Raw genomic sequence first — 11,965 nt, forward strand, 5'->3', positions numbered from 1 at the left:
ATACGGATGTGAACTCTGGAGCGATTTACGCCAACGAGATCTGCAGGCCCTTAATACCTTACAGCACTTCATTTGCAAGCATGCAATGGGTTTACCAAAAGTTACTCGATCTGACATTTGTGAATCCTTACTTGGACTTCTTCCGATTTCTTCTGAAATAGACAAAAGAAAACTATTATTCCTTGGTCGACTATGTGAATTAGACACTAAAACCCTTACTAAGAAGATATTTCTTCAACGACTTTTTACTTACATACAGTCTCCGGAACTCAAACATTTTGGTTTTATCCATGATGTTTTTAATCTACTCTATAAGTATAACCTCCACCGGCTTTTTCTACTCTATCTGCAAGATGGTTACTTTCCTCCAAAGAGTTTGTGGAAAATAAGCGTCAAAACAGCAATAACTGATTTCCATCTAGATTCAAGGCACAAACGGATGCTCTCGGATCCTTCTTTTCAACAATTCAACAAAATAACGGCAGGGCGACCTCCACAGACTATCTGGAAAATTCCGTCTAACATTCATGAAATAAGAGATTTGCAAATTTATCACTAAGCTATGGTCCTTTCCACACTCTCCTCCGACATCTTGTCTCATCTGTGGCAAATATTTCACAAACGTTTTTGAACACGTTTCGACCACTTGCGTAGGAACAGTCGCTATCCGAGATGCTTGGTGGAATACAGTAATTGACCTTGATATTGTGCTCAGTGCTGAACTTTGCGGTCTCTGTCATCAAGATCTATATCTTTTTCTATTAGGTGCTAGAATGTTCACAGTTAATCTTTCCCATTATGACGAACCCGGCTTGCATCTTCTGAACTTCCGCTTCCTGAGGGATGCAGCAGCATGTTACAACAGACAGTTACGTCTTACATAACTGCAGGTTTTTCACCATTTCCGGTGTTCAATTCCAATTAGCTATGTATCGCCTGTACTTATTATGTGCTCAACTTTCTTCTTATGTACAAATCTCATATCCTTTTCCTTTGTATATATGAATATGTGTAATACTCTAATGATGTAATTTCTGTATTGTTCATGCAATCTCCCATGGGAGGAAATAAAGAAAGAATGAAAAAAAGGGCCGTAAATTACATGGAGGCGGAGGAGGCAGCTGCCTCCTCCAACTTTTGAGCCAAAAAAAATTTAAAATTTAAAGTTCATTAGAATTTATGTTGTTTCCAATAACTAAGAACATGATACCTCCCTTAAAAAGCATTCCAAATCTTTCTTTTAGAATGAGTTAGTCAAGTAACATCTTAGAAGGCCCTAGAATCAAGGATTTTGCACGAAACGTGTTCAGTGTGCACAAAATGTGCTCAGCGTATATATATATATATATATATATATATATATATATATATATATATATATATTATTCTCACTTTTCTGTTAAATTACAGTTGTAGATGATATCCCTTCATGTAGACCAAGAGGAAGAGAGGATTGAGGTGGGTTCACATATATGCCATATATGTGCAAAGACGTACAAGTTTGCATCTTCGCTTGTACGTCACCTCTCTTCTCACAGCGGAACGAGATACAGGTGTAAAACTTGTGAGAAAGAGTTCAAAACGCACGATGGTCTCCGAAATCACGAGAGGAGACAACACGAATCACAAGATCTCCATATCTACCCAACTTGTGGCAAAGTATTTTCATCTAGACCATCTTTGAATAATCATATTAGAAGTTGTCACGAAGAAAAAAGAGCACCATGTCAGATTTGCAGTAAAAAATTTAAGGACAACTTTGCCCTGAATCGGCATATGAAAACTCACGATGCGAAAAAAAAATGCCACAAATGCAGTCGTGAATTCAAAGACGTGGATGTTCATACTAAAATTTGTCAAACAAGAAGGGTACCTACACTTAAGTGCGACATATGCAATAAGATGTTTTTAACAAGGACAAACTTGAGAAGACATCTTCGGAACAAACACAATCCAAAGCCGTATTTATGCGCATGCGGGAAGCTGTTTTCTTACCGTTTTAGCTTGTCGAGGCATCAGAAGACGTGTTCACAGGATCTTGCAGTAGAAATATCAATTTAATTTGAGCATAATTTATTGTATAAGTGAACGTAAGTGTTTTCAACGTACGGGGTTCTCACCTTCAATTGAATGATTTACAGAGAGAAACTGGCATAAAACATCAAACAGTTAGCTCACTGTATATAGACTTTATACAATGCCTTGAATCTTAAGAATTTGCTTAATTTTCTTAACGTGACAATGTTGTCAGAATTAAAAATAGATTTTATTGTTAATACATGTACATGTACATTTGGTGGCGACCTTTTTTGCAAAAGGAACAACCGGGAAATAAGTTTAATTACTTTTTCGTGGACATCAGGACTCTTCAAGTTCATTTATTCACTCAAACCACATTATACATGGTACATGAGGTGCATTAAATAAACATACATTTGAGTAAGAATAAGGTCAGAGTATGTACAAATATACATATATTGAAAAAGTATTTACAAAATATATTAAGGAGGACAGACTAACTCATAGATTTTTTTTTAGATAAACATAGTATTTTTTAGCTCACCTGAGCTGAAAGCTCAAGTGAGCTTTTCTGATCACCTGTATTCCGGCGTCCGTCCGTCCGTCTGTAAACTTTTCACATTTTCAACTTCTCAACAACCACTGGGCCAATTTCAACCAAAGTTGGCACAAAACATCCTTAGGTAAAGGGAATTCTAAATTGTTAAAATAAAGGACCAGGCTACCTTCCAAGGGGAGATAATCAAGAAAAGGTAAAAATAGGGTAGGGTCATTAAAAAATCTTCTTCTCAAGAACCACTGGGCCAGAAAAGCTGAGATTTATATGAAAGCTTCCTTATATAATGAAGATTCTAAATTGTTAAAATCATGGCCCTGGGGGTCGGATGGGGCCACAATAGGGGATCAAAGTTTTACATACAAATTTATAGGAAAAATCTTTAAAAATCTTCTTTCCAAGAACCACTGAGCCAGAAAAGCTGAGATTTATATGAAAGCTTCCTGATATAGAACAGATTCTAAATTGTTAAAATCATGGCCCCCGGGGATCGGATGGGGCCACAATAGGGGTCAAAGTTGGGTAGGTTTTTTTGTTTTTGTTTTTATATAGTGCAGATTCAAGTTTGTTAAAATCATGGACCCCGGGGATTGAATGGGGCCTCAAGGGGGCATCAAAGTTTTACATACAAATTTATAGGAAAGATCTTTAAAAATCTTCTTCTCAAAAACCACTGAGCCAGAAAAGCTGAGATTTATATGAAAGCTTCCTGATATAGTGCAGATTATAAATTGTTAAGATCATGGCCCCCGGGGGTCGGATGGGGCCACAATAGGGGGTCAAAGTTTTACATACAGATATATAGGAAAAATCTTTAAAAATCTTCTTCTCAAGAACCACTGAGCCAGAAAAGCTGAGATTTATATGAAAGCTTCCTTATATAATGCAGATTCTAAATTGTTAAAATCATGGCCCCCGGGGGTCGGATGGGGCCACAATAGGGGGTCAAAGTTTTACATACAAATTTATAGGAAAAATCTTTAAAAATCTTCTTTCCAAGAACCACTGAGCCAGAAAAGCTGAGATTTATATGAAAGATTCCTGATATAGAACAGATTCTAAATTGTTAAAATCATGGCCCCCGGGGGTCGGATGGGGCCACAATAGGGGGTCAAAGTTTTACATACAAATTTATAGGAAAAATCTTTAAAAATCTTCTTTCCAAGAACCACTGAGCCAGAAAAGCTGAGATTTATATGAAAGCTTCCTGATATAGAACAGATTCTAAATTGTTAAAATCATGGCCCCCGGGGATCGGATGGGGCCACAATAGGGGTCAAAGTTGGGTAGGTTTTTTTTGTTTTTTTTTTATATAGTGCAGATTCAAGTTTGTTAAAATCATGGACCCCGGGGATTGGATGGGGCCTCAAGGGGGCATCAAAGTTTTACATACAAATTTATAGGAAAAATCTTTAAAAATCTTCTTCTCAAAAACCACTGAGCCAGAAAAGCTGAGATTTATATGAAAGCTTCCTGATATAGTGCAGATTATAAATTGTTAAGATCATGGCCCCCGGGGGTCGGATGGGGCCACAATAGGGGGTCAAAGTTTTACATACAAATATATAGGAAAAATCTTTAAAAATCTTCTTCCCAGAACCACAAAGCCAGAAAAGCTGAGATTTATATGAAAGCGTTCTGATATAGTACAGATTCAGGTTTGTTAAAATCATGGCCCCCGGGGGTAGGATGGGGCCACAATAGGGGATCAAAGTTTTACATACAAATATATAGGGAAAATATCTTTAAAAATCTTCTTCTCAAGAACCATTGGGCCAAAGAAGTTCACATTTACATGAAAGCTTTCTGAAATAGTGTAGATTCAAGTTTGCAAAAACCATGGCCTCCAGGGGTAGGTTTGGGGCCATAATAGGGACTACGGTTTTATATGCGAATAGATATGGAAAATCTTCTGATATGGACCAAGGTGACTCAGGTGAGCGATATGGCCCATGGGCCTCTTAAGTGTTTTAACCTTACTGGTTGACATAATTTCATGAAATTTAATAACATTAGGTCTTGTGTAGTACTTACTGTGTAGGTATTCTTTTCTAATATTTGACAAAGCACTGCATTCTAATATATAATGGAATTCGTCTGTAATTTTGGATTCATTACACAAAACACAAAATCTTTCATTATATGGAATACCAATCCATCTACCAGTCTCTACTGGAATGCGGTGATTTGTGGTGCGAAATTTTAGAAAAATAGTTCTGAAATTTTTTGACAATTTTTCTAAATATTTTTCTGGTCCGAAGTCTGTGTTCTTTACCTTTAGATGAATTGAACATATCGCTCGACCATGTTTGAATAAATTGATCCTTAAGTCTTTGTTTGACAGTATTTGTTATCCATTTTCCATTATGTTCTTTTGTTGATGCCATATATTTGAAAGTCCACACATGTTTAAAATTCTATGAATACATTCTCAAATGCGGCTAACCTATCATTGGGTCAATTGCTGCCTGACGCGTTTCATATCGATTGTTGGGCTGTTCTTGGCACACTAATTTTGACTACATATTACTCCTTTTACATAGTCGGGATATAGGGCTCATGGCGCGTGTGACCAGTTGACAGGGGATGCTTACTCCTCCTGGACACCCGATTCCACCTCTGGTATATCCAGGGGTCAATGTTTGCCCAACTCTCTATTTTGTATTCTTTATAGGAGTTATGAGATCGATCACTGTTCGTTATCTTCACCTTTCACTTGAGTACTGTTGTCAATTGAACACACCCTAAACAAACAAAATAATTTAGGAATACAAGCCTTTTTTTAATTTTTTTTTTTTTTTTTTAGATATGACATACATACAGAAATGCTTATGGAATAGTATAAAAGGCATTCTAAAAATATTTTTCGGCTGTAGGATTTGAACACATGCTCTGTGGATCCTTAGTCACCGTGCGCATATAATCAACAACATGAAATATGCGACGCATGAATAACCAGACAAGTGCAGATAGAGATGAAGTTCGTCAATGGAGCTCCATCAAAATCTGAAGAAGTAGAAAGAGTGACACCTATCATTTTCTTTATTGTAGTCTTAAAACATTCATAGATATTCATAGAAAATCAGAAATTGCTAAGCATTACAGATAATTTCTCCTCAACAATACCTTCCAAATAATTTTGAGTTGTCGGCTTTAACTGTAAAGCTTGAAGAACGAGTTCAAGTTGCACATATTCTTTCAAAGATTATGTCAGGAATAAATATGAAAAGGAAGAATTTGACACCTTGTTAAAATGAAAATGACAAAACTGCGGAAAGAGGTGGGTTGGGGTGGTACCCACAAGCGCTTGCTTCATATTTTTTCATAATAAGTTGTAACGAGTTTTTAATACATATACATCAGTATAACTTATGAAGTAACCTGAGGAGGATTTCCTATTTTGTCTGCAATTCGCAAGAAATATATTTCTGCTTCTCTTGTTTAAGGTGGCTCACTACACCCAGAAATTGTTTCTCAAATCAGTACGAATTGATTTGATAATAGATATGATGATGTACAATAAGTATATATGCCAAAAAGGCAATATATATATATATATATATATATATATATATATATATATATATATATATACACACACACACAAATTTGGATAAAAACATAATTTTCAAAAAACAAAACACAAAAAACCCCATTTCAACAAATACGTGTATGAACAAAAGACTGGGGGATTTGAACTCGAGATCTGCGGTTCACCAGCCCAATCCTTTAACCACTGAGCTACGATGATAGACAAACAAGTCGATCGATACAAATAATTTCACAAAACATTTAAATCGCCATCTTGTGACGTGGTGTCATACAGAGTATAAGCTTTAGTGTAGTGAGCTACCTAAAAATAAAGAAGCAAAGAAGAGGTACGATTACTACAATATGCAGATGGAACAGAAAATTCCCTAAAAAGTGCATTAGATCTTTTTCAGTTCTCCAAATTTTTAGTATTCAAACCAAATATTTCTAAAACTAGGGCTGTATGGATTGATTTAAAGGCTTATAGTGATAACAAGATTTGTGGTGATATTGGACTGCATTGGACTTCTCTATTTACAGTGATAGGTATTTATTATACAGCAAACTTACAGGACATGGGATTTCTAAATTCTATTCTACCACGGTTAATGCCAAGATGAAAGGAATACTGCAGTCATTATTATGTGATATACCTCCATACGTAATAACTAATTATTAGAAAATCGATACACATCACGCTTGCACTTCGTGTTTTGTTAATGCATATGTACAACAATAAAGTCGATAACTGATCATTCAATTTTATAATCATAAAAATTGATCAATATATGACTGAATGACAGTTCCCATTCAGCATAAATCAATCGTCTGCACTCCGAGATTGATACACATTGGAATTCCCATGGGCACGAATTGTGCTCCTTTGTTAGCTGACCTGGTTTTATATTCTTATGAAGCAGAATTTATTTTTAAAAAACTTCTACGTGCGAAGAATAAATCTCTTGCTATGGTCTTTAATTCAACATTTAGATATATCGACGACATTTTATCTATAAACAATAACAAATTTCATTCATATGTCGATTCGATATATCCCCGTGAACTCGTAATAAAAGACACCACAGGGTTGTCCACTTCTGCTTCATACTTAGATATTTTATTGAAAGTAGATAATAAAGTTCGTAGCTGTATGGGTAAACAATCAGCTGTATATTTCTAGGCCGTAGTTATGGCATCATATAGAATTAAAGTTTTTGTTTTCGTGTATGTTGCAGCATCACTTCCGAGGTCGAGAAATGTTGTTTGAAATATAAAAGCCTCGGCTTGTATATTTCAAAACAAGATTTCTCGAACTCGGAGGTTATGCAATATACACAAAACGCGATCTTTATTTCTTAAGGTATTACATGCATAATGAGCTGTATGCAGGATTCAAAAATCAAGTTTCTTTTCATAAACGACATATCAAAGTACATAAATTGTGAAAGTTTCATGAGTTTTCATCCACAGGAATTTGAGATATATCAAATAATAGATCAGCGGCTTAAAAGACGAAAAGAAGCAAATGGTACATGTAAAAAATCTATATTATGAGAATTAAAAATGAAAAAAGACATCAATGTGACTGTGATAAAGCTTAGAAACCATAAAAGACTGAATTGATACATCAATTTTACTGAAACAATAGAGTAAATCCTGTAAAAATGGTTGAAATTGATATACTACCGAGAAAAAGCATATACAGATTGAAAATGCCATGTCATATTTTTTTCCTTAAAAATCTTTGTTAACTGAAGGAAACCAAATTAAATGAGTATAAAAATTCAATGAGTATTTGTACTTGATAAAAAAGTAAGAAAATGAAAAATTTATCCACAGAAAAGAGAGAAATTCAGTTTTCCATAAGCCTACCCCCTTATTTTTTTCCTCTGCGGACATTACTAAATGCATAAAAAAAATGTATTTTTGCTCATTTTTAACTAAAACCTAACACATATTTATGAATTAAACTTAATAATTGATTAATTGCAATTTCTTCTGGCTAATGTTTCCTTCAAAGCAATGACCTTGACAAATTTAAATTGACCTTCATCACATAACGGTGCCAATTTAGAGCTTTTGATTTAATGAAAAATAAAAAATTATGTAAAATTTATGGTTTTAAAGTCTTAACCACATAGAGATAATATAGTTCAATAATGTTAATATTTCCTTAACCCTGTAATTAATCTTTAAAAAAAACCCACATAATTGTATCTATCAATTAAAATGGCCTTGAATTAATTTTGCAGGAGCCACGGCCAAAAAAATATCTCATGGATTTCTTCAATGCAGAAAACATCTTGTATAACCAAGTTGTGTAGTTTACACATGTAAATATGAATATATTTGCATTCCATAAATAATACTGTACATGCAGTTTTATTTCAAAGATTGACCCTGACATGACCGGAAAAGAACTCTCTACTTTCAGCTTATCTCCGAGTGCAATTTGCAACCAATTAAATAATAATTACATAGTAATAAATATAATAACAACATATGATGAAATTATAATCATGATTCTTGATATTGCATGAATTATACAAGCTCAGCAAAAACATCTCAAATTAACTACATGCATATCAAAATTGGTATGAACATTGACTTTGACACAACTCTCTGTGTGAATTAGATAATTTGATGTGTGAGCAAAAATAAATATTTCTGAAGTGTCATAGTATTCATGAAATAATTCCCAAGAGGCATGTTCAACTATTAAACAAATCTACAAATACATAATTTTAAGAATCACTTTAAAGCCTGAACAAGTTTGGGAATCACTTCCTCTAGTGTTTTTTTTGTATTTGTAACACGGGGCTGTCCATCACTGTTTTTACAAACAAACGTATTATAAAGCCCATCTTCCCCATCTCGTTGAAAATTTTTTCTGAGATGAGAGATATTAAGTCCTGAACCTGCAATTTTTTCAGCTATAGTGATCCTGAAAACTCCTTTTCCAATAAGAGGATGTAGTGAAGGCAAGTTGGATGCTTTCATCTTGTTGTACTTTAGCTGGTTGCAAACTGCGCTTGGTGGAAAACTGAAAGTAGAAAGTTCCTTTTCGGTCATCTTTGAGTGTGAAACAAGGTCCACAAGTATATTCACATCCTCTTCAGCATCATGTGCTCCATACGTAGCATTCAAAAGGGATTTAGCAAGTTCTTCCTGTTTGTAAGATGATAAACGGGGGTATTTTTTCTTGAAGACGGCCAAGCTATCGATGAGTCCTATTACACAATCCATGAATCTGCCCACACTACCGATACTGCTCAATGCAGACAGGAACACAGGGTAATCAAACGTCTTTCCATTGTGGGCAACTAGAAACACATGCGGATACTGGGCTAGCCAATCGCATAACTTGGTAACAGCAGAACTCAAGGTCTTTGGTTCCACATGTTTTCCACGAACAGTCATTGTGCCACTGTTGTTGTACACAATCCCTGTGATATCTTGGGCTGCAGATGATATAGGCATTTTTGGAATGACGTAAGCAGAAAAGCTGTCATTGGTTCCAATGGTCTTGGCAGCAATCTGGGTAATATGAGGCATCCTTCCTCCTCGAACTGTAATCCAAAAAAATAAAATTGCTATTTTGACGACAAACTCGAATAACAAGATGAACTCACAAACTGCAAAGAAATTTAGGTTTGCAATAATTGATCCTCTGAATTATTTCTTATTTTGAAAAACAAACTTGTATACAAGAGAAAATGCACTATTTTTTTCCCTGTGTGGCGCAGCGGTTAGAGTGGCAGCGTAAGATCAGATCCTTATGTCATGGGTTTGAATCCCGGTGTGGGATGTGGGGACCGGTCCTCGGATGAGACCACATAAACCGAGGTTCCGTGTCGCAGCAGGTGCGGCACGTAATAGAACCCTCACTGCTAAGCCATAAGTGCTAAGCATAGGTCTAAATTTGCAGCCCTGTCACCGGTAATGGTGACAGCCGCCAGATAGATGAAAAATTGCTCAGGCGGCTATAAACAATCAAACAAACAAACAAACCTAGATCAGTCGTCTCCAAATCAAATGCGACAAATGTAGAATTCTCAGGGATTGAAACAGCTTTAAAATTCCCACTGGGCACTGCCTCTGGCAACTGTTCCACATCTAGATTTGAATCAAGTGCTATATCTAAAAGAAAAAAGGGATTATTTTGATATTGTCTGACAAGCATGATTGCACAGAAAATTTCAACCAATGGCATTCATCCATTGTATATAAAAATGTCAAAAAATGAATTGAAAAGTAATTTGTGACTAAATATACCAGACTGATATGATGCACCCTCTAATACTTCATTTGCTCCTTGTGTTATGACACGTTCCTGTTTCAGGATCAAGCGTCGTCGCTTTGTAGAGGGCAGCTTTGACTTTTCTTGTGAGTGCTTGCGGCGCTTCATCTGATCATCAGCATAAGCTTTGGTGAATTTCCCTGGTGAAATTCCTGCATCTTGGTTGACCTTCAATTATACATGTGTACAAATAAACACAAGATATACTATAACAAATTAAACATAAGTATAAAATAATGCAGTTGTTTTATCTACATTATGACTTGGGTGAAATAAAATTTTGCTGAAATATTTGTATCTATAATTACAAACATGCTAAAGAGATAAAAAATAAATTTGAATAAGTGTACTTACATGATTTCCCAAGATGTCTCAAAATGCTAAAAACAAGAATAAAACAAAACTCATGAACAACATGCTTTCACAGTAATGAAAGAAAATATAACAAAACTCAAACATCAACAAAATAATGAAAAATTAAATTATGTAAGACAAGAAAAATCATAGTCCTGTTTCTGATTTCCTAGCCATACTTACAAAAAAATGCTTTTTGCACTACCATTTTATGGCCTCAATTTTTGAAGCATTTTTTTCCTGACCAATAGTAATTGACTTTTTGTGGAGGAACAGAAAGCAGAGGACTTGATTATAATTATGGTCCAACACAAAAGATTGAACATATAGTTACCTTTGTGATATACTCTCTTCCCTCGTTTATGAAAGCTGTTGTTGCAGCTACTCTGAAATCAAGAGCCTCTGAATTCCCATAATGTAGGGACTTTGGAACTCTAAGAGTGACCTCTCGATTCGCATGCTCGCATTGTTGACTTGAACCTAATTCAGCAAACTGTTCCGAATTGGCGATGACTGTCGAGAAAATCTCATCAAGTTTAAATCTCATCTCGTCATCCTTTAGAGCTGTTTTGTATGGTAAACTCTTATGGCTGTATGCCTGATCAGGACTTCGCTTAAATCCACAGAATTTCGAGTCACACAAACTATGGTCACCAAACTGGTGAGGAACTATTGCCCGTAAATTCTCCTCCAGTCCTTTCGCATCTCCCTGATTTTTAGCAAATGCATATTTGAAACATTTCTGTAAATGCATGATCACACTTTTACTCAGTTTCTTGACAGCAAACAACTTCTTCGTAATGTTTTTCACCACATGATTTCTGTCAAATTTTTTCTTTAATGTTATATCTAAATCTGTCTTGATATGTGCTAACATGGTATTATCACCATCCCCCTCAATAACTTCAACAGGTGTTCCTTCTTCTGATAGTTCTTTAACACCTTGAACAACACTTTTGCATTCCATCAATCTAGCACTACCAATGTGATTAAATACACAACGGTGTTTTCGAACCGGCATCATGGGTCGATTTCGTCTCCACCATTGACATATTCCACAAGTCCTGTGTCGCACAACAGATTTTACAACTTTCTTGCCATATTTCGCTTTACTCGTGAAAAATGTGTGCGCTGAAATTAAACGTTATGTTTTGAGAATTGGTACACAATAAAACCCCACCAAATAAAGGAAACAAGATATGTTT

The 11,965-nt window shown here is 35.3% G+C and overlaps 1 protein-coding gene across 1 annotated transcript; it reads right to left on the reverse strand.

The window, feature by feature from the left end:
* Positions 1-5,606: 5,606 nt before the first annotated feature.
* On the reverse strand, positions 5,607-11,882 carry LOC130050099 (uncharacterized). Its single transcript, XM_056148876.1, has 5 exons — positions 11,095-11,882; positions 10,761-10,786; positions 10,382-10,574; positions 10,118-10,246; positions 5,607-9,675 (listed from the first exon to the last, which is right to left on the reverse strand). The coding sequence occupies exons 3-5, from the start codon at positions 10,512-10,514 to the stop codon at positions 8,858-8,860; spliced, it is 1,080 nt and encodes a 359-aa protein (XP_056004851.1). The 5' UTR covers positions 10,515-10,574; positions 10,761-10,786; positions 11,095-11,882; the 3' UTR covers positions 5,607-8,857.
* Positions 11,883-11,965: the final 83 nt, after the last annotated feature.

The sequence above is a fragment of the Ostrea edulis genome, chromosome 1 (genome assembly GCF_947568905.1).
Source record: "Ostrea edulis chromosome 1, xbOstEdul1.1, whole genome shotgun sequence".
NCBI classification, from domain to species: Eukaryota; Metazoa; Mollusca; class Bivalvia; order Ostreida; family Ostreidae; genus Ostrea; species Ostrea edulis.

What these genes read in the sequence shown, in the direction of transcription:
- LOC130050099 (XM_056148876.1), bottom strand. Translation starts at nt 10,514, where the DNA reads ATGAAGCGCCGCAAGCACTCACAAGAAAAGTCAAAGCTGCCCTCTACA. An exon ending in GGGTGCATCATATCAGTCTG is followed by an intron (nt 10,247 to 10,381) that starts GTATATTTAGTC and finishes TTTTTCTTTTAG; the next exon opens with ATATAGCACTTGATTCAAAT. An exon ending in TTTGGAGACGACTGATCTAG is followed by an intron (nt 9,676 to 10,117) that starts GTTTGTTTGTTT and finishes TTTGGATTACAG; the next exon opens with TTCGAGGAGGAAGGATGCCT.